Raw genomic sequence first — 19,530 nt, 5'->3', positions numbered from 1 at the left:
GCCCAGACAGGGAGTACCTCAAGGTCGGTGAGAAACGAGAACAACATCACGTCCAGGTGGTCGGGCTTCGCGGGGAAAACCCAACCGCCTGACGGGGAGGAGATGGCCATCGACCAATCATCACACAATGTTTTGCATGGTTTAATATTCATATTGTGTTTCTTTAAAACTGGGCAACCCGGAAGAATGTGTCGTCTTTTGGTGGTCACAAAAACGCACGAGTTTTAGTGTGAGGGACCCGAGACCCAGGCCTGTATTCGTGCACTTTGTCAGGAATAAACAATTGGTTAATTTGGTCTGATTGATCTACTGGTCTTCTCTTTGACAGAACGTGGATTGGGAAATAGCAACTCATGTGTTAAGTGTTGATCGCAATTTGGAGTCAGCTCAATAACTAAAATCCGTAGCCTAACAATATATATATTTGCTATTTTTCCGTTTTTTTTTTTATCCAACTTGCATACCGTTAACATAACGCAATCTCCTTGTCCTTCATCCATACAAGCAAAAGGCGTTCCATCTCTTCCAGGGTAGAGCTGCGTCGTTTAGAAACGATCCCCTTGGATGGCTTGACTGTATTGAGGGCTTCCCTCTGCTCAATGATCGGCGAAATTGTTGGACACGGTTTTACGGCCATACTGTTTCTGACGTCATCTCGACGGGCGCCATCGAGCGGGCTAACCATGATGACGTCGTATGTTGGTAATTACTTCGGATGTTGAGTCAAATATTTAATCGTGTGCTGAAAATTTCCTGTTTAAGCAATTGTATGTCGAGGTTTGACTATACGTACTAGGCTGAGTGCTTTGAGCTAAGTCAGACGCAGTTGAAATTCTGGAGATCTGCTCCCCTCTAGTGGCCAAGGGTAGCAACGCGCCACGAGGGACAGTGGCAACTCGAGTCAAAAGCAATTCAAGAAAAAATATTCTAGTTGGCCAAAATAGCTCACCTTATTTATTATTTAAAGCTAATCCATCCTGTAATTTTATATAATTGGTAATGATCTACAATCAGTATTTGAAATGGGATGCATCTCAAATTTAAGTAAATTGACACGTTACAATAAGGTGACAACAGTATTCAAAACATTCAAATATTTTACTCTATATCAATATTATTCAATCGTTTGTTAGATTAGTACTAAATACTACACATTTGTTTTATTCTGACAATGCTCACTTTTATTTCATCAGAGGGTTGCACGAAACAATCTGGGTGCAGACACATCATCCAAGCAGATACATTTGTCTACTTAAGAAAAATGCATCTGGATGTAGATCATTTTATTTCAGGCACCTACTTGATGAAATGAAATTGCGTAAATTGAAATGAATTGTGCCATACCGTGTGGCCAATACTGTGACCGACTGGGTGCCGTGTTGAAAGGCATTTATCACTTGACTTCATGTGTAGAAAACAAGATGAGCTCGTGTTTCACCTTTTAATGACCATTCCTTTTGCGATAAGTCAATTAAGCAGTCCTACGCTGAATGGAAATGCTCTTCTTCCCACATCTACATGCGCGCACGCACATACGCACACACACATTACACACAAAAGAGTCACCTGCAGATGGCGAGCTTATTTGTAAAAAGTTCAGTTTGACTTGTTCCGCCCCACTGAAGAGACTGTATGGAAGAGGGAAGGCCGTTTTGGCAGACAATGGAAATGGCCAAAGTGCAGGGGGGGGGGGTGTTACTCTAGGGCCACGGTACCGCCCGCCGCCTGCAACGCCGCTTTCAGTTTCTCTGCCTCGTCTTTGGAAACGTTGGCGCGGATCTCCTGAGGAAGCGACTCCACCAGCTTCTTGGCCTGGTTTCAAAAGGAAAGCGCAACAATTGACACTCACACGAGCAAAAGCAAACAAATGTGATCTGTGACGGAGCGCTTGTACACACACAAAAAACTTTGGTAAACGCTCTCTCATTTTGGCAGTTTTCCCTGACATTGCGGCATCTGTGTAAAAAGAGGGACCTGGCCCCGCCAGGCTGGCGAGTGCGTTAAGAATGGGAACGCGGTTGCTATCTTGCCGTCTCTATCTTTATCCTGCCCGTTTGGAAGCTGTTCCATTCCGAAAATGGCCAAGCAAATGCAATCCCCAAAAGTCTGGTGGAAATATGGCACCTACCTGCACCAGGTTCAAGCCTTGGATGCAGTTCTTCACCTCCTTAATGAGTTTGACCTTCTCTGCCGCGTTGACTTCAGTTAGCTTGACAGTGAAGTGAGTCTTCTCTTTCTTGACCGGGACCTCCTCTTCAGCAGCCTGAACAAACGTTTTCTTACTCAACTGCAGATGGCGGAGGAATTGGTTGCAAATCTACTTCTGGAAACGTGCCGTGGATAGATCACATATTTGTGAAAGACTTGGGCCTAATGGCAAGGAACAACGCGAGATGAGCCGAGAGGACCCGCATGCCAACCGACTCCGTTCGTTATTACATTCTCATCACTCTGAGGATTGCATCAACTCTAATCATGCGTGATCGGACCAAATTAAGCTCCCTGCGCACTGAGGTCCTCTTACATTTTGGAAAGTACATCAGGACTTTAAAAATATTTTCTAAATTTTAGCGACCACTCTGTCATAATAATGCGACCAGCACGGTGCAGTTGTGCAGTCGGCAGCGCGCTACAGTTGCGCGTTCAGCGGTGCGCTGCAGTTGTGCGATCGGACAAAATTAAGCTCCCTGCGCACTGAGGTCCACTTAAATTTTGGAAACTACATCAGGACTTTAAAAGTATTTTCTAAATTTCAATGACAGCTTGTCACAATAATGCAACCAGCGCGGTGCAGTTGCGCGGTTGCGCGTCGGCAGTGCGCTGCAGTTGCGCGATCGGACAAAAATGCGCAAATGAAAAAATGCTTAAAAAAGGCTTTTTTTTTGCTTGGAACAGATTACATTTTTTTCCATTAAATCAGAATCAGAAAATCTTTATTGTCATTCTACATAGTACAATGAAATTGGAGACCTCCATCCAGTGCATGAGGTAGATACGAGTAACATAGTCAAGTAATCGACTGATAGAAAAGTAGATGAATAATCGGAAACAGTAGTGCGGACAAAGTGCAGTAGTAGTGCAGGAGGAAAGTGTCATCAGTGTCGGCTGGAGTTGAGGGCGGCTATGGCTTGGGGAAAGAAACTGTTTTTGAGTCTGTTTGTCCTGGTCTTCATTTGCCTGTAGCGTCTTCCAGAGGGCAACAGGTCAAACAGGGCGGAGCCAGGGTGGGAGCTGTCCGCTGAGATGGCCTTAGCCCTGCTGAGGCAGCGGGTAGTGTAGATGTCCGTAAGGGAGGGGAGAGGGCGGCCGATGATCCTCTGGGCTGCCTTCACCACTCTCTGCAGCTTCTCCCTGTCAGCGGCGGTGGAGCTGCCGAACCATACTACGATGCAGTAGGTCAGTAGACTCTCAATGGAGGATCGGTAGAAGGTCAGCAACAGGTCGGTGTTGAGGTTGTACCTCCTGAGGACTCTCAGGAAGTGTAACCGCTGCTAAGCCTTCTTGACGATGGTGGTGATGTTCTCTGACCAGGAGATCCGGTCAGAGATGTGGACGCCCAGGTACTTGGTGCTGTGGACCCTCTCCACCTGCTCGCCGTTGATGAAGAGGGGAGTTGGCTCAGGGCTGTGCCTTCTGAAGTCTATGATGAGCTCGTTGGTCTTCTTGGTGTTCAGAGCGAGATTGTTCTCAGAGCACCAGTCGACCAGCTCCAGGACCTCCTCTCTGTAGGCTACCTCATCGCCATTGGAGATGAGACCGACCACAGTGGTATCGTCGGCGAACTTGACAATCCGGTTGTGGTTGTGGGCCGGTCTGCAATCATGAGTGTAGAGGCAGAAGAGGAGGGGGCTCAACACACAGCCCTGTGGGGAGCCGATGCTCAGCGTACGGGTGGAGGAGAGGCGGGAGCCAACTCTCACAGCCTGGAGTCGGTTGGTCAGAAAGTCATTAATCCAGGCACATGTGAGAGAGGGGAGTCCGAGAGTGTCCAGCTTTGTGGTGAGTCTGTCCGGGAGGATGGTGTTGAATGCCGAACTGTAATCCACAAAGAGCATCCGGACATAGCTCTGCTGCTGCTCCAGGTGGTTCACCGCACAATGGAGGGCTACGGCGATGGCGTCCTCTGTGGATCTGTTGGTCCGGTATGCAAACTGGTGGGGGTCGAGGTGTGGGGGAAGATAATCCTTGATGTGCTGAAGAACCAGCCTCTCAAAGCACTTCATGATCACCGGAGTGAGGGCCACTGGTCGGTAATCATCCAGGCTAGAGATGGCCGACTTCTTCGGCACTGGGATGATGGTTGAGGTTTTCAGGCAGGGCGGGACGGTTGCTAGGGCCAGGGAGCGGTTGAAGATCGTGGTGAAGGTGGGGGCGAGCTCCTCAGCGCATGCCCTCAGCACCTTGCCGAGGACCCCATCCGGGCCTGCGGCCTTTCTGGGATTCACTGCAAGGAGCACCTTTCTGACCTTGTGCCCCTGAACAGTGAGTGGAGTGATGTCAGAGCTGGGAGGGGGAGGGGGCAGGGCAGGGACAGGGGAGTACCGCTGGGATGTTCCAAACCGAGCAAAGAAGCTGTTTAGCTCCTCTGCCAGCTGTGCGCCTTGGTCTTTGACTTGAGCGGCACTGCCCCTGAAGTTGGTGATCTCCTGGATGCCCTGCCACACCTTACGGCCGTTGTTGCTGGACAGGTGGGACTCGATGCGTTGTCTGTGGTCCGCTTTCGCCCGTTTGACTCCTCTCCTCAGCTCAGCTCTGGCAGCGCTGTACAGAGCTCTGTCTCCTGACCTGAAGGCGGTGTCGCGGGCTCTGAGGAGAGAGCGGACCTGGCTGCACATCCAGGGTTTCTGGTTAGGGAAGACCCGGATGGTTTTGGTCACAGTCACATTGCTGGCGCAGAACTGGATGTAGCCCAGAACTGTGTCTGTGTGTGTCCCCAGCTCCTGGTGGTCGAACAGGTCCCAGTCTGTCCGTTGAAAACAGTCTTTGAGTTTGTGGAGTGCATCCTCAGGCCAGGAGGTGATGGTCCTTAAGGTGGGTCTGAGTTTGCGTCTGAGGGGGGTGTAGGCAGGGAAGAGCAGGAGGGACAGATGGTCCGATTGCCCGAGGTGGGGGAGGGGGATAGCTCTGTATGCATGTTTGATGTTGGTGTAGACATGGTCCAGGGTGTTCTCACCCCGTGAAGCACACTTTACGTGCTGGTGGAAATTCGGCAGTACAGTCTTTAAGTTGGCCTTGTTAAAATCCCCCGCTACAATGTGGAAGCCATCAGGGTGAGCCCGTTGTTGTTCACTCACAGCTCTCAGCAGGAGAGAGAGTGCCGTGCTTACGTCAGCGTCGGGTGGAATGTAAACAGCAATGACGATAACAGCTAGCTCCCTCGGGAGGAAAAAAGGCCGGCACCTGACTGCCATGTACTCGAGGTCCGGACAGCTGTGGCTGCCTACGATGGTCGCATTGTTGCACCAGTTATCGTGCACATACATACAAAGCCCCCCACCTCTGCGTTTACCGGAGTCCAATGTTCTGTCCGCGCGTAGCAGGGAGCGGGTTGCCAGCTGCATGCTAGCATCGGGGATATCCGGGCGCAGCCAGGTTTCGGTTATAATAATCACACAACAGTCCCGGACGTAGTGGTTTCCCGTGAGCTGTAGATCCAGGTCATCCATTTTATGCAGCAGGGATCTGGCGTTGGAGAGAAACAGGCTCGGGAGAGGCGGCTTGTGCGGTTGTTTACGTAGCCTTAGCATTAGGCCAGACCGACGGCCTCGCTTTTGCTTCCTCACTCTTCTCCGCCTGCGTCGCCTCCCAGACCCGACAACAATCCACGGAGACCCCGGCGGTCTCGCAATCTCGTCTGGGATGTTGTGCTTGCGGTGAAAGTCACTTGAAATAGGTATCCGTGCTTGGTATCCAATGTCCGTGAGCGAGTGGAAAGTGTACTTGGGATTCCCAGTACAGAGTGTGCCAAAGAGTGAAAATAAAAAAAGATAGGCAAGGAAAAAAGAGCACTGGCGTGGAGAGCCGTAAGCCGCTGCGTCCGTGCGCGCCGCCATCATCATGCATTTATTTGTAATGGGAAAACATGATTCGGAATTCGAACGATTCACTTCTCGAACAGCCTTCTGGAACGGATTGTGGTCGAAAACCGAGGCTCCACTGTAAATCAAAAGATTGTACTTTCCTTCAGTGCAATTGAAATGTACATGCTTTAGGGCAGGGGTGTCAAATTTATTTTTGTCGCGGGCCGCATCATAGTCATGGTTTCCTTCGAAGGGCCACTGAAATTGCCAACCCAAATAAATGTCTTAATGTCTCAAATTATATAGTGTACGGTACTCAACAAACTAGTGAATGACTAGATGAATAACTAGTTTTCAAAACAGAGACTAAGAAAAACTGTTAACATATTTTAAAAATATGAATGGTAATAAAAATTGCTAGCAATAGAGCTATTTTTTAAAAGTGAAAACACTTAGTAATTTTAATATTGACGTATAAATTTGATGCACAATTTGTCTTCGCGGGCCACATAACATTTTATGTCACATCATTATGTGGCGGGCCGTATCTGGGCCCCCCCGGGCATTGAGTTTGACATGTGCTTTAAGGACTTGTGTCTGTCTACTTTCTTCAGGTTGACTGCAAACCTTTGGCAAAGTCTGTAACTCTGACTTCTATTCATTAATTCAAATACATTCCGCTCGTAATGTCTGAAATGGATCTTGTTTGTATTCAAGTCAGCGGAGGAGAAAGCCCTCGCAGGTAAGAGTTTGGGCGCCGCTGTCGCGCTAATCAAGCGGCGGCTCTCAGCCGCAAACAGTTCTTACCTGAGGTCCTGGAGCAGCCGTTGCAGCCGTCCCGCCTGTCGGCATCATTGCGACGTCCTGAATATTCAACGTTTTCTGTAACAAGTGCAAATGAACGTTCAGGACAAAAATAGAAGCGACGTTATGCGAACAGTCGGTCGGCTAGGGCAAAAAAAACAACAAAGAGGCAACTTAAATAGTAAAACATACAGATAATACTGTGCTGATGATTGGGATTTTTTTTTCCCATTTCCCCCAGCCCAGGTAGGGTTAGTGGGGGTGGTTTACCTTAAGGAGCTCATTGAGGTCTGACACCTCTAACAAGGTGAGGCTGGCTATGTCGCTGACTAGTTTCTGGATTTTGGGCGAGTAGTGCTTGGGGGCGCCGTCCAGCGGCGGCGTGACCAGGACGTCAGAGCGGACATCGGCACTCGTCCTGAGGAGTTTCAGCGAGCACCAGCCCGACATTTGCTGCTGCTCCCCCTGAAGCCATTGTCTGGTGAGAGACCACACGGGATTAGAGCCTATCAGTAGCCATATTAGCTTATTTATATGGTGGGCACAGCAAATGAATATTTGATCCTTATTAAAACTGTTTTACACACAAACACGATGCAAACTTGATTCACAAAACAATTTCAAACAGTTTTAAACATCTTACATTACTATCACAGGGAATAGGTTCGATGGGGGGGGTGTATTTGTAACTAGTGTAATGAGTTGCTCACCTGTACCCAAATGAGCAACTTTCACTGAAATTGATTTTACAAACGATTAGCTACAAACATTGCAGTTAAGGGGAAAGAGATTAATGACAGGCACAAAATTTAAATGCTTTCTGCAAGCAAAACTAGAAGAGAGAGGACAAGCCTGTCATCCAATGTTGCCATTCACACGACATGAATTGCTTCATGTTCACACCCAGCAGATAGATTTGGGCGGGTTATTTGTGACTCGATCATCATTACATCCGTACATACAGTACTTTTGTCAAAAATATTTGAGGGTGCTGTGAAATTTTTCCTAATGTCAAACCTGCCGTAGCACTTGGAGATTCAAAGGAAATGTAAAGTGCAATATGAAACAAATGTATTGTTTGTTCGTATAATTAACGTGGCGGCTCGGTGACGCACTGGGTAGCACGTCCGCCTCACAGTTAGGAGCGTGTGGGTTCGATTCCACCTCCGGCCCTCCCTATGTGGAGTTTGCATGTTCTCCCCGGGCCCGCGTGGGTTTTCTCCGGGCACTCCGGTTTCCTCCCACATCCCCAAAACATCCTTGGTAGGCCGATTGAGCACTCCAAATTGTCCCTAGGTGCGAGTGCGGATGGTTGGTTGTCTCTGTGTGCCCTGCGATTGGCTGGCAACCGGTTCAGGATGTCCCCTGCCTACTGCCCGTTGACGCTTGGGATAGGCTCCAGCACGCCCGTGACCCCCGTGGGGACTAAGCGGTTCAGAAAATGGATGGATGGATGGATGGATGGAAAATTAACGTGCAGAGCGCCTCTTTTGAAAATGGAGTAATCCACCTTCACGGCTTTCTTTAAAAGCACTATTCACTTTTTGACAAGAGGAAAAAATCGTAGCTTTTTTGTCACAGCTAACAAAACACGTGTTTTCACCACCCAATGGCACCCCAACAGTGTCAGAGCGTTACTGAGCATCGTTAAGCAAACGAGTGACCTTGACTGCCGACAGCAGAAACTTCAGACGACGATCAAAAGACTGAATGTGTGCGAAATGTGGTTTAATATCCAAAACGGGTGCACAAAAGTCACCTGACCTATGCACCGCTATAAATGGAGAACTAAGACGCACAATGACGAATACATTGTGCTAACAAGCGCTAAAAGTATAGCTCAATGACTAATATGCAGTTTTACAGCAAACGTGGTGGAGAAAGTGGAGTAATGCTTGTTTTTCTGTAAATTACACGCCCAGGGTCGGCCGGCTGCCTGTCCTTGACGAGCCTGACGGACTACGCATCGGCCACAGCGTTCGGTAAAACGGCAAGGGAGGGACGGTGCAAACGTACCGGTGGAGGCTCACCGCGGCCCGCAGCGCCCCTCTGGTGCAGTACATGCTAAACGCTAATCCAGAGTCCCCAAATCACCGCGGTGCCTTCGATAAACAACCTCGTTGCTCGACAAACCAAGGCACTAATTGTACCTCAAAAGCACATGGCGCCCTCCTCACCGAAGCTGACCTACCCGGCATGCACTGGGAACAAGTACGGGTGCCCATGTAGATACTAAAAGATGGATTTTTGTTTTTCATTTTTTTCTTGCATTAATAGCTGCCATCGTTTAACAAAACAATCCAAGCAACCAGCTAATGGTAAATTGTTGGCTTCCCCACTGAAATGTTTGCAACATTATACCCCTCTCATCCAAATAATCCGGAGGAGGAGCTTGAAGGCGAGCGTCAGGTGGCCGGATTTTCACCCATGGGGCCAGGCAACGGGCTCACCACCTGTAGGAGAGGCCAAAGGTTCACCCCGGTGGACGAGAGGGTAGCCTCCCTCTTCCTTCGGGTGGGGAGACGGGTCCTGACTGTTGTTCGTGTCTATGCACCAAACAGCAGCTCAGACTACCTACCCTTTTTGGAGTCCTTGGAAGAAGTGCTGGAGAGCGCGCCTTCTGGGGACTCAAATCGTTCTGCTGGGTGACGTGGGCAATGACAGTGAGACCTGGAAGGGCGTGATTGGGAGGAAGCCCCCCCCCATCTGAACCCAAGCGGTGTTCTATTACTGGACTTCTGTGCTTGACATGGATTGTCCATAATGAACACCATGTTCAAGCATTTGTGCACCTGGCACCAGGACACCCTAGGCCGGAGTTAAATGATCACCATTGTAATCGTGTCATTGGATTTGTGGCCGAAGTTTTTGGATACTCTGGTAAGGAAAGGGGCTGAGCTGTAAATTGATCACCACCTGGTGGTGGGTTGGCTCCAATGGTGGGCGAAGATGCCGTTCCAACCTGGCAGACTCAAACATATTGTGAGGGTCCACGTGTTTTGTGGACGTGGAGAAGGTTCGACCTTGTCCCTCGGGAAGTTCTGTGGGGGTGCTTCGGGAGTACGGGGTGCAAAACCCACTGATCAGGGCGGTATCACCGATGCCAGAGTTTGGTCGGCAGTAAGTCGGATTCGTTCCCAGTGAGGGTTGGTCTCCACCAAGGCTGCCCTTTGTCACAGATTCTGCTCATAACATTTATGGACAAAATTGCCAAGGCGTTGAGGGTGTCCAGATTGGTGACCTCAGCATTGCATCTCTGCTCTTTGCAGACGATGTTATGCTGTTGGCGTCTTTAAGCCATGATCTCCAGCTCTCACTGGAGTGATTCGCAACCAAGTGGGAAGCGGTCGGGATGGAAGTCAGCACCTCCAAATCTGAGACCATGGTCCTCAGTCAGAAAAGGGTGGAATGCCCTCTCCGGGTTAGGGATGAGATCCTGCCCCAAGTGGAGGAGTTCAAGTATCTTGGGGTCTTGTTCACGAGCAAGGGCAGGCTGGAGCGTGAGATCGACAGGTGGCTCAGTGCAGTCGGGTGTAATGTACCGGTCCATCGTGGTGAAGAGAGAGCTGAGCCAAAAGGCAAAGCACCCAATTTACCGGTCAATCTATGCTCCTACCTCCACCTTTGGTCACAAGCTATGGGTTGTGACCGAAAAAACAAGATCCTGGATACAAGCGGCTGAAATGAGTTTCCTCAGCAGGGTGAGAAGCTCGGTCATTCGTGAGGGAATCAAGAGCCGAGCTGTTGCTCCTCCATGTTGAGAGGAGCCAGATGAAATCAGCCAGGGAATCTCATTAGGATGCCTCCTGGACGCCTCCCCGGGGGGGTGTTCCGGGCATGTCCCACCGGCAGAAGACCCTAGGGACGACCCAGGAGGCACTGGAGAGACTATGTCTCTTGGCTTGCCTGGGAACACCTTGGGATCCCCCAGGATGAGCTTGACGAAGTGGCTGGGGAGAGGGAAGTCTGGGCGTCCCTCCTCCAGCTGCTGCCACCGCGACCCGACCCTGGATAAGCAGTAGAAGATGGATGGATGGACTTTTTTTGCACGTGTGGAGGGCGTTGACAAAAATAATACTCTGGAGTAAAGTTCAATTAGTTACTCCTCAAGTACTGATCAGATCTGCAGTCACTCAAAATCATGTGACTCGTGCTTTGTCACGCCCGTGCCAGAGCACACTCGGCCAGCAACTTCCCTCAGCCACACCCCTTCATCACCGTAATGTCTGTCACCTGCTTCCTCTTGTTACCTTATGTATTTAAGGTCACCGTGAACTTGGCCCCCCCCTTTTTCTCCAAATGGACCCAAAATGGTACCGTTCGTTTGTGCTTCGTTTGTGCTGGTTTGTGCAGCAAAAAGTTTCGTTTGTGCTGCTTCCGTTTCGGAGATATTAGGCATTTAATTTCTAGCGATGACGTCACCGTGAACTTGCCCCCCCCCCCCCTTTTTCTCCAAATGGACCCAAATTGGTACCTTTCGTTTGTGCTTCGTTTGTGCTCGTTTGTGCAGCAAAAACTTTCGTTTGTGCTGCTTCCGTTTCGGAGATATTAGGCATTTAATTTCTAGCGATGACGTAACCTTCAAATGAACCCAAAATGGTACCAATTGATTGTGCGGCAAAACAAATTTGTTTGCATGATTATAATCATACATCTTCATTAACCCCGTGTCATGTATTTTATTCTAACAAATTTTCACTTGACATCATAACTCTTCAATTCTTACACATGTATTATCCAACTAATTACCATGCAAAGTGACCTCTGCAGGCCGGTAAGACATATCGCAACAGTGTGGCGAAAAACAAAGACGCGCAACTTTTTCGAGCGACAAATACACAACTATCTCCGAAGATTTAATAACAGTGAGTGACAGAAAGCGACTTTTTCTGGGAAGTGACCAACCATCGACCAATGTAAGTAAAGTGTGTTAAAAAAAAAGTTCGAAAAAGAGCTCATACAATGTAGAATTAAAAACACCTCAGGTAGTCTGAATAGCTAGTTCGCTAACATTGTCTTATTAGACGTATGTAATTTGCACAGACCAAGAAAACTAAATTTCTAAAGAAAGCATGCTTGATACATTCTGCTGTCAAAATATTTTTCCCTTTGCATCATTTTTCCGTTCATGCATAGCAATTATAATGAACACACGTGTAATTTTAATTATTCAAGCAATGAATCCTGATTATATTTGTCCTTCAACTAGATGCCCAAACAACCATCAGTGGACAATAATTTAATTGTTGCAGTTCTCTGCTCCTCAAAAGAGGCCATACTTGAAAATGGTAACGTAGCCACCCCAAGTGCTACTGTGTGGAGAGATCTGAGTGACCAGTTGGAAAGGAAGATGTCTGCAAAGGCTCTGTACACCTTTGTTAAAACAAACAGACACAATATCTGGTCAGCTCTGGGATTCAGTCATGATGAAACTGATCCTGAAACTAGCAGTGAAGCAAGCTCGGAATCAGGCCCTGAACGGTCATTTCAGCTTCATATTCCTTTTGACAAGTGGATGGAATTCATTCCGGAAAAGGCTGAATACAAAGATAAGAACCGTCAAACCCAAAAAAGGGAATATAGAATTTTGAAGCCTGGCATCTGGACCCACATCATAAATGAACAAATCTGGAAAACAGTCCAAATTCCTTGCACATTTGTTTTTAAAAGAGCCAAGGTCTATCCATTGGTCTCAAATAATTATATCGAAATCAGAGGATACTGCAAGGAGTGTCATGGCCTTCTCAACATTAACTGTGGCGAAGAGCCAGAAATGAACAGTCCAATAATATTGAACTGTTTCATTAAGAACAGTGATGACTCTCTACACACTGGTAGCTCAAAACGGTTTCTATCTGGACAGTTGCGTGTCCAGGTAGCCAAGGAACTTTGTGAGGGCAGGCTGGAACCACATGTATGGCGAGCATCACAGGCAAATAAACTGATGACCTTCGGAGACCCTGAGCCAAGCCACCTGCCAAATTTAGCCACCCTGCGCAAGGCAAAGCAAGAGAAAAATAATTTGCCATTAGGTGACAAAAATCTAATTTTATCATTGCAGATGTTGAAATACAGTGCACCTCACAGTGACAGCATCAAAGACATTGGACTTGACAAGTTTTTCTGTCACTATTGGAGTCAAACACAAATGCATATGTACAAGAGCTTAAAGAAATCTCACCCAATATTATGTGTTGATGCAACGGGCTCAATAGTTAAAAAACTGATGAGGCCGAATGGCATGTCTGGCCATATCTTCCTGTATCAGGGTGTTATGACAGGGCATACCAGCTCCAGTGTCCCAGTTGTGCAGATGTTGTCAGAGAAGCATGATATTAATGCTATCACACAGTGGCTGAAGGAATGGATCCATGCAGGTGCATCTGTTCCTAAAGAAGCAGTAAGTGACTTTTCGCTGGCGATTCTTGGAGCTCTAGTCAAAGCTTTTACCCCTCATCCTAATTTGAAGAGCTACATCAATGAGTGCTTTAACATTTCACATGGGAATCAGCCTGGACATCTACCCCCATGTTTTGTCAGGGTAGATGTAGCACACTGTATTAAGATGATCTGCCGATGGGACTGCCTGAAAAACAAAAGACCTCGTGTTAAGGATTTCTTTGTCAGGTCAATAGCACAGCTTCTTAAGTCACAATGTTTGCAACATGCAAAAGAACTTCTCCGTGCTATCACCATTGTGGCACTGAGTGAGACAGAGGGTAATGACAGTTCTGGAGCCCCTATCCCATCAGAAAAGTGCAAGAAATACTTGAGAGCGCAAATCGCGGAGGAATTTGTCCCCATTTCAGATGAGGGACAAGAACCAGGTGATGCATTAAACCAACACATCCAGAGTAATGTCCGACAGTGGGTGACAGAAATATGTGAGGAGAGCAGGTCACTTGCCATGGCTGATGGGGATAGAGACAACACCCACTTCCTCCCTGAGATTATTCCCCAAATAACAAGACTTGGAAGTTACTTGCCACTCTGGACAGCAATAATGGTCCCTCTCTTCAAAAGCACCAGCATCACTGCAAGTTCCGCAGCTGTTGAAGCAGAGTTCAAAAACATAAAAAAAGGCTTTTTCAAGCATGAAAGCCTACCCATTCGTGTGGACCGGTTTGTTGCTCGTCATCTTTCCTTCATTGAAGGAAACATGCGGATTTGCTTTGCAAAACAAAAAAGTGAAAAGGATGAGTGTGATGCCACGACTGTCAAAGAGCCTGACAACGTCTGCAGTACTTCTCAAACTGAAGTAGTAAACAAAAGGGAAAAAAAATCTCATCCTGAAACGGAGCCAGATGCATCTTCTGACAGTGCAGTTGAAAACTGGAGAGGTTTAGCGGTCCCACCGAAGAAAAGAAAGATCACGTCATATCTTTCTCCTTGTCCTGAATGGCTGCATATTGATACACGAGTGGGCTGGAAAAAAGTCAAGATACCATTGTTGAAAAACGGGAACCATCAACAGCCTGTTAAACTTCGCACATCAAAAGTGTTTGTGCTCAATACCTGTGCATTTGATTCTGTCTTGCAATGCTTATGCTGTTCTTTCTGTGAAAGTTTTTCATTTGAAAAGACTGTTCTGAACTATGAACATGGGAACCAATTCCTCCACCTGGTGAGAACCATCACAACACAGGGTGTGAACCAACAGGTATACTCACAGAGGGCAGAACTGCTGGGGCAAATATTCAAACCTGTCCTCCTGACCTCTGGTGCTCTCCAAATTGATGCACAATGCCACATCTCCACTGTAATTGAGAGCGCAATGAGGAATATCCCAAGTGTTCATTTGATAAATCAATGCTCCTCACAGTACTGCAGTTTAAGCCAACAAGTAACAAGGCAAGTTTCATTTGTTTGTGTAAACATTGCTGTCCTGCAGACCTGTGGCATGGCTTCTCTTCAGACTGCTGCTGAAGAGGGACTCGGTCTTCCTGACTCTCTCTGCCTCAGGCCAATAGAAAACCCTTCCCAGTGTCCGTCTTCATTCGTAACACAGGACGACAGTACAGGCAAGGCTCTGTGTTCAGGTAATGTTACTCACAGCTACAATCTGGGAGAGTTTGTGTGGATTGACACTGACCTTGGTAGCAGTTGCAAGGAAGTTGCCTTGCTTGAATTTCCCTCCAGTCTGGAGCTAAAAGAGAAGACATTTACTTTAAGAGCTGTCATTGGCTTTGAACCAGGACTGACCCAGGATTCTCTTGGCCATTATGTGGCATACTGCAGGAGGACTGCATATGCCTGGGAGATCTATAATGACCTGGGAAGTGGAGTGAAAGCAGCATCAGTAAACACTAAAATCTTCCCGCATGCTGTGTTCTACACATTGCAGTGATACATTGTTTGAATTGTTGTAAAAAAATGTTGATGATGTTCCCTTTGACAAAGAAAGTTATTTTTTCACATATTCAAGTTTCTTTTTCTGGCTGTCATCAACTTCACATACATGTATTAATTGTTGCATTAATTAATGTTTTGGAACAAACATAGACTCACCAGGTATTTAGGTTGCAGTGAACCTTTTACACGTCAGATTTAATTGAAAATAATGATCATATAGGCGTAATGCTAACAAGGGAATTAATCAATAAGCACAATAAAAACATAAGTACAGAAATATCCTTGTACCAAAAGCCATTTCCCGCAGTGAAAGTTTTCAGCAAGATAAAAAGAAGAAAAAAAGACAAAGAACATATTTACCTTGTATTCGTCCTACATCTGGAGCACTCCAGTCCAGGAGCTTGAAATTCGCGACGAAATACGTTGACGTCATCGCTATAAATTAAATGTGTAATATCTGCAAAACCGTAGCAGCACAAACGAAACTTTTTGCAGCACAAACCAGCACAAACGAAGCCCAAACGAACGGCACTATTTTATTTTGGCTCCATTTGGAAGTAAATAGGGGGCGGGGCTACGTGACGTCATCGCTATTAAATAAATGTGTAATATCTCCGAAACGGAAGCAGCACAAACGAAGCTTTTTGCTGCACAAACGAGCACAAACGAAGCACAAACGAATGGTACCATTTTGGGTCCATTTGGAGAAAAAGGGGGGGGGGCAAGTTCACGGTGACGTCATCGCTAGAAATTAAATGCCTAATATCTCCGAAACGGAAGCAGCACAAACGAAACTTTTTGCTGCACAAACGAGCACAAACGAAGCACAAACGAACGGTACCATTTTGGGTCCAGTTGGAGTAAAAGGGGGGGTGGGGGGTTGGGGGGCAAGTTCACTGTGACGTCATCGCTAGAAATTAAATGCCCAATATCTCCGAAATGGAAGCAGCATAAACGAAACTTTTTGCTGCACAAACGAGCACAAACGAAGCACAAACGAACGGTACCATTTTGGGTCCATTTGGAGAAAAAGGGGGGGGGACAAGTTCATGGTGACGTCATCGCTAGAAATTAAACGAAGTTTAAACGTGCACAAACGAAGCACAAACGGGCGGTACCATTTTGGGTCCATTTGGGGGGAAAGGGGGGGCTGGGTGAACTCTGGATGACCTATAAAATAATCGTTCATAACTAAAAAAACATAGCAGCACAAACGATGATTTTTGCTGCACAAACAGGTGTTGTGCTCGATTTGGTTCCCCCGTGAGATTTTGTTCCCCCTGCCGCGGGAGCGCGCACAGCTTGTTTGGAAAGCGAAAAACCGATGCCGTACGGCGTCGTACGGCGTCAGCACTATGTTGTTTTCAATAAAAACATGAAGAACTCACGTTTGCGTCAGTCAATTTTAATTTTTATAAGGGATTATTGTCATTTGATGTCTTTAAATTCATCCGCGTTCTGCCATTGAAGCGGGGTGCATTCAAAGACCAGTCGTAAAGACGGAACACTCACTCACTTCACCAAAAAGCAAGGATATAATTACGTGAGCTCTTTGCATAAACCTCGATGCAAAGAAACTCCTCCTTTTGGGTACCGTTACATGCTACAAGGAGTATATATTACAAAGGAGACTTTATTCTTAATTGTAATCATCATTCATCCATCCATTTTATTACTCAGGTATTTTCAAAGCAAATTAATATTGTTGCATTTATTAATTTGCTTTAAAATGACAGCGCAATATCATTAAAAGCTGACACTCTAGCAATGTCAAACGTGTTAGTTTAAGAAAAAGCCAAGATTGTGATCAAATCTTTCATAAAGACAATGATTTGAGTGAATTGATTTGAATGAATAATTGAGAAGACATTTCAGTTCTGAAGGCTCCTTTTGTCCCAAGCAAAGTGAAAGGTGGTGGGATAAAAATTGTAACAGGAACGCTATAAAAAAGGTCAAGCCGTGAATATTTGTGCCCCCCTCCCATTTTGAGAACGGTGAGTCCTGGACATCGACTGGCTTTTTTTCTGTCTTCCTGGGGGTCTGCTCAGGTAGTGTGGCAAATTTGAACAAGTTCCCTCATTCCTGGCCCAAGTTACAGGGGGGGAACAAATCCTCACGGGTGCCCCGTGAGGATATGTTCCCCCCCCTTATTTTGAGAACGGTGAGTCCTAGACTCCAGCTGTTTTTTTTCTGTCTTCCCGGGGGTCTGCTCAGGTAGTGTGGCAAATTTGAACAGGTTCCCTCATTCCTGGCCCAAGTTACAGGGGGGGAACATATCCTCAGCTGTTTTTTTTCTGATGATTTGTGCAGTGATACTGTTATTAATGCACTTTATCAACGTCTTTGGCCTTATTTGGGTCAAACAACTTTGTTTCTTTATCATATAACATACATAAAAATAATGACTTTAAACTTTATTAAGAAAAAAAAATATATTTTTTTAAATAATGAAATAAAAAAATAAAAAATATTAATAAAAAAAAAAGCAAAATGGTCTTCAAGCAAGGTTCAAATATTTAGCATTTATTTTCTTTACATGCTGTACACAAAAAACAGCCTTCGGTTGAAGGCTCCCCGACACATAAAAGATGGAACCACCTGCAACACTCGTCACACTGAATCTGGTAAACAAAGAAAAAAGCAAGATCATACAATGCAGCACATTTACAATAATTTACAACGCATGTGTCATTCAATATATTTCTTAATCATCACATGCATTAGTTAACAAGACCTGACATAATTACCCATCTGTCGTCTGTGTCATGTGTAGCTTCCCCACAAACAAAGCACAAGTCAGATAAATCATCTGTGAAAACAAAGACAGAAGAATTGCTATCGTACTTCCCTGTGTAAAACTTAACTGAGTTGTATATAGCATTGATAGCACAGTCAGGACCATTCTTTGGGTGGCAATAACATCTCTTGGGTGCATATTACTTACCAGTCTCTAATAGAAGTGTGGTGGCAATTTGCAGCCTGTACCTATTTATATATCGTGTGCCTTTGATGAGAAATCTATTTCTTCATTTGAAAGAAGATGTTCTGCAAACTGAAAAAGACAATGTCAGATGTTGACAGTGCATAAAGAATGCCTTAAATGTTTGCCATCTTTAGCCTATATATCGTACAAAAAATTCAACTGTCAGACAATAATTTGTTTTAGTTCTTTGTTGTATGAACTCTAAATTAGTTTTTTTGTTTTGAGTAATGTTTGATTAAGTTTTTGCATAATTGAGTGATATGAGTTTGGTAAATATAGTCTGTAAATCAAATGCATACTTTCAAAGCAAAGACGCCACAAGAGGTTGAATCTTGTTGCCTGGGATGGGGGACAGTGCCACAAGTCCACCTGGAAACATTGCACCCTTTGTTGCGCATGAACGCCCTGAAATATAAGAGCCAGCACATAAACACAAATTTCAACTTTCAAAATAAGGGGGGGGAACATATCCTCACGGGGCACCCGTGAGGATTTGTTCCCCCCCTGTAACTTGGGCCAGGAATGAGGGAACCTGTTCAGATTTGCCACACTACCTGAGCAGACCCCCAGGAAGACAGAAAAAAATCAGCTGGAGTCTAGGACTCACCGTTCTCAAAATAAGGGGGGGGAACATATCCTCACGGGGCACCCGTGAGGATTTGTTCCCCCCCTGTAACTTGGGCCAGGAATGAGGGAACCTGTTCAAATTTGCCACACTACCTGAGCAGACCCCCAGGAAGACAGAAAAAAATCAGCTGGAGTCTAGGACTCACCGTTCTCAAAATAAGGGGGGGGAACAAATCCTCACGGGTGCCCCGTGAGGATTTGTTCCCCCCCTGTAACTTGGGCCAGGAATGAGGGAACCTGTTCAAATTTGCCACACTACCTGAGCAGACCCCCGGGAAGACAGAAAAAAAACAGCTGGAGTCTAGGACTCACCGTTCTCAAAATAAGGGGGGGGAACATATCCTCACGGGGCACCCGTGAGGATTTGTTCCCCCCCTGTAACTTGGGCCAGGAATGAGGGAACTTGTTCAAATTTGCCACACTACCTGAGCAGACCCCCAGGAAGACAGAAAAAAAGCCAGTCGATGTCCAGGACTCACCGTTCTCAAAATGGGAGGGGGGCACAAATATTCACGGCTTGACCTTTTTTATAGCGTTCCTGTTACAATTTTTATCCCACCACCTTTCACTTTGCTTGGGACAAAAGGAGCCTTCAGAACTGAAATGTCTTCTCAATTATTCATTCAAATCAATTCACTCAAATCATTGTCGTTATGAAAGATTTGATCACAATCTTGGCTTTTTCTTAAACTAACACGTTTGACATTGCTAGAGTGTCAGCTTTTAATGATATTGCGCTGTCAT

At 46.2% G+C, this 19,530-nt stretch overlaps 1 protein-coding gene and 2 long non-coding RNA genes across 16 annotated transcripts; all 3 read right to left on the bottom strand.

Moving 5' to 3' along the window:
* Positions 1-1,427: 1,427 nt before the first annotated feature.
* mrpl12 (mitochondrial ribosomal protein L12) lies at positions 1,428-9,116 on the bottom strand. 2 transcript variants are annotated; one of them, XM_088357467.1, is made up of 5 exons: positions 8,975-9,116; positions 7,095-7,302; positions 6,828-6,902; positions 2,129-2,263; positions 1,428-1,812 (listed from the first exon to the last, which is right to left on the bottom strand). In XM_088357467.1, the coding sequence occupies exons 2-5, from the start codon at positions 7,272-7,274 to the stop codon at positions 1,696-1,698; spliced, it is 507 nt and encodes a 168-aa protein (XP_088213593.1). In that variant the 5' UTR covers positions 7,275-7,302; positions 8,975-9,116; the 3' UTR covers positions 1,428-1,695. The 2 variants fall into 2 exon arrangements, with proteins under 2 accessions (XP_088213593.1, XP_088213592.1); XM_088357466.1 differs by having other exon boundaries at positions 8,841-9,038.
* Positions 9,117-11,426: 2,310 nt separating this feature from the next.
* LOC148383145 (uncharacterized) lies at positions 11,427-16,313 on the bottom strand. 13 transcript variants are annotated; one of them, XR_015853198.1, is made up of 9 exons: positions 15,537-15,874; positions 14,917-15,096; positions 14,718-14,815; positions 14,528-14,581; positions 14,340-14,445; positions 14,143-14,249; positions 13,727-13,873; positions 13,006-13,406; positions 11,427-12,816 (listed from the first exon to the last, which is right to left on the bottom strand). It is a non-coding gene; the product is annotated as an uncharacterized LOC148383145 (long non-coding RNA). The 13 variants fall into 13 exon arrangements; XR_015853193.1 differs by having other exon boundaries at positions 11,428-12,816; positions 13,727-13,858; positions 13,931-14,249; positions 15,537-15,873; XR_015853199.1 differs by having other exon boundaries at positions 11,428-12,816; positions 13,006-13,410; positions 13,807-13,873; positions 15,537-15,873.
* Positions 16,314-17,678: 1,365 nt separating this feature from the next.
* On the bottom strand, positions 17,679-18,106 carry LOC148383144 (uncharacterized). Its single transcript, XR_015853480.1, has 2 exons — positions 17,924-18,106; positions 17,679-17,797 (listed from the first exon to the last, which is right to left on the bottom strand). It is a non-coding gene; the product is annotated as an uncharacterized LOC148383144 (long non-coding RNA).
* Positions 18,107-19,530: the final 1,424 nt, after the last annotated feature.

This window comes from Syngnathus floridae, chromosome 17 (genome assembly GCF_059516105.1).
Source record: "Syngnathus floridae isolate MCC-2025c chromosome 17, RoL_Sflo_1.0, whole genome shotgun sequence".
In the NCBI taxonomy this organism is placed as follows: domain Eukaryota; kingdom Metazoa; phylum Chordata; class Actinopteri; order Syngnathiformes; family Syngnathidae; genus Syngnathus; species Syngnathus floridae.
Note: the sequence above shows the minus strand (reverse complement) of the source record. Positions and strands in the feature narration are given on the sequence as shown.

Bases quoted from the DNA above. Each gene is read 5' to 3' on its own strand.
- mrpl12 (XM_088357466.1), bottom strand. From the start codon at position 8,887: ATGTACTGCACCAGAGGGGCGCTGCGGGCCGCGGTGAGCCTCCACCG. The intron at 7,303-8,840 runs GTACGTTTGCAC...GTCTCTCACCAG, and splicing joins GCCGCGGTGAGCCTCCACCG to ACAATGGCTTCAGGGGGAGC. The intron at 2,264-6,827 runs GTAAGAACTGTT...ACGTTTGTTCAG, and splicing joins CGGCTGCTCCAGGACCTCAG to GCTGCTGAAGAGGAGGTCCC.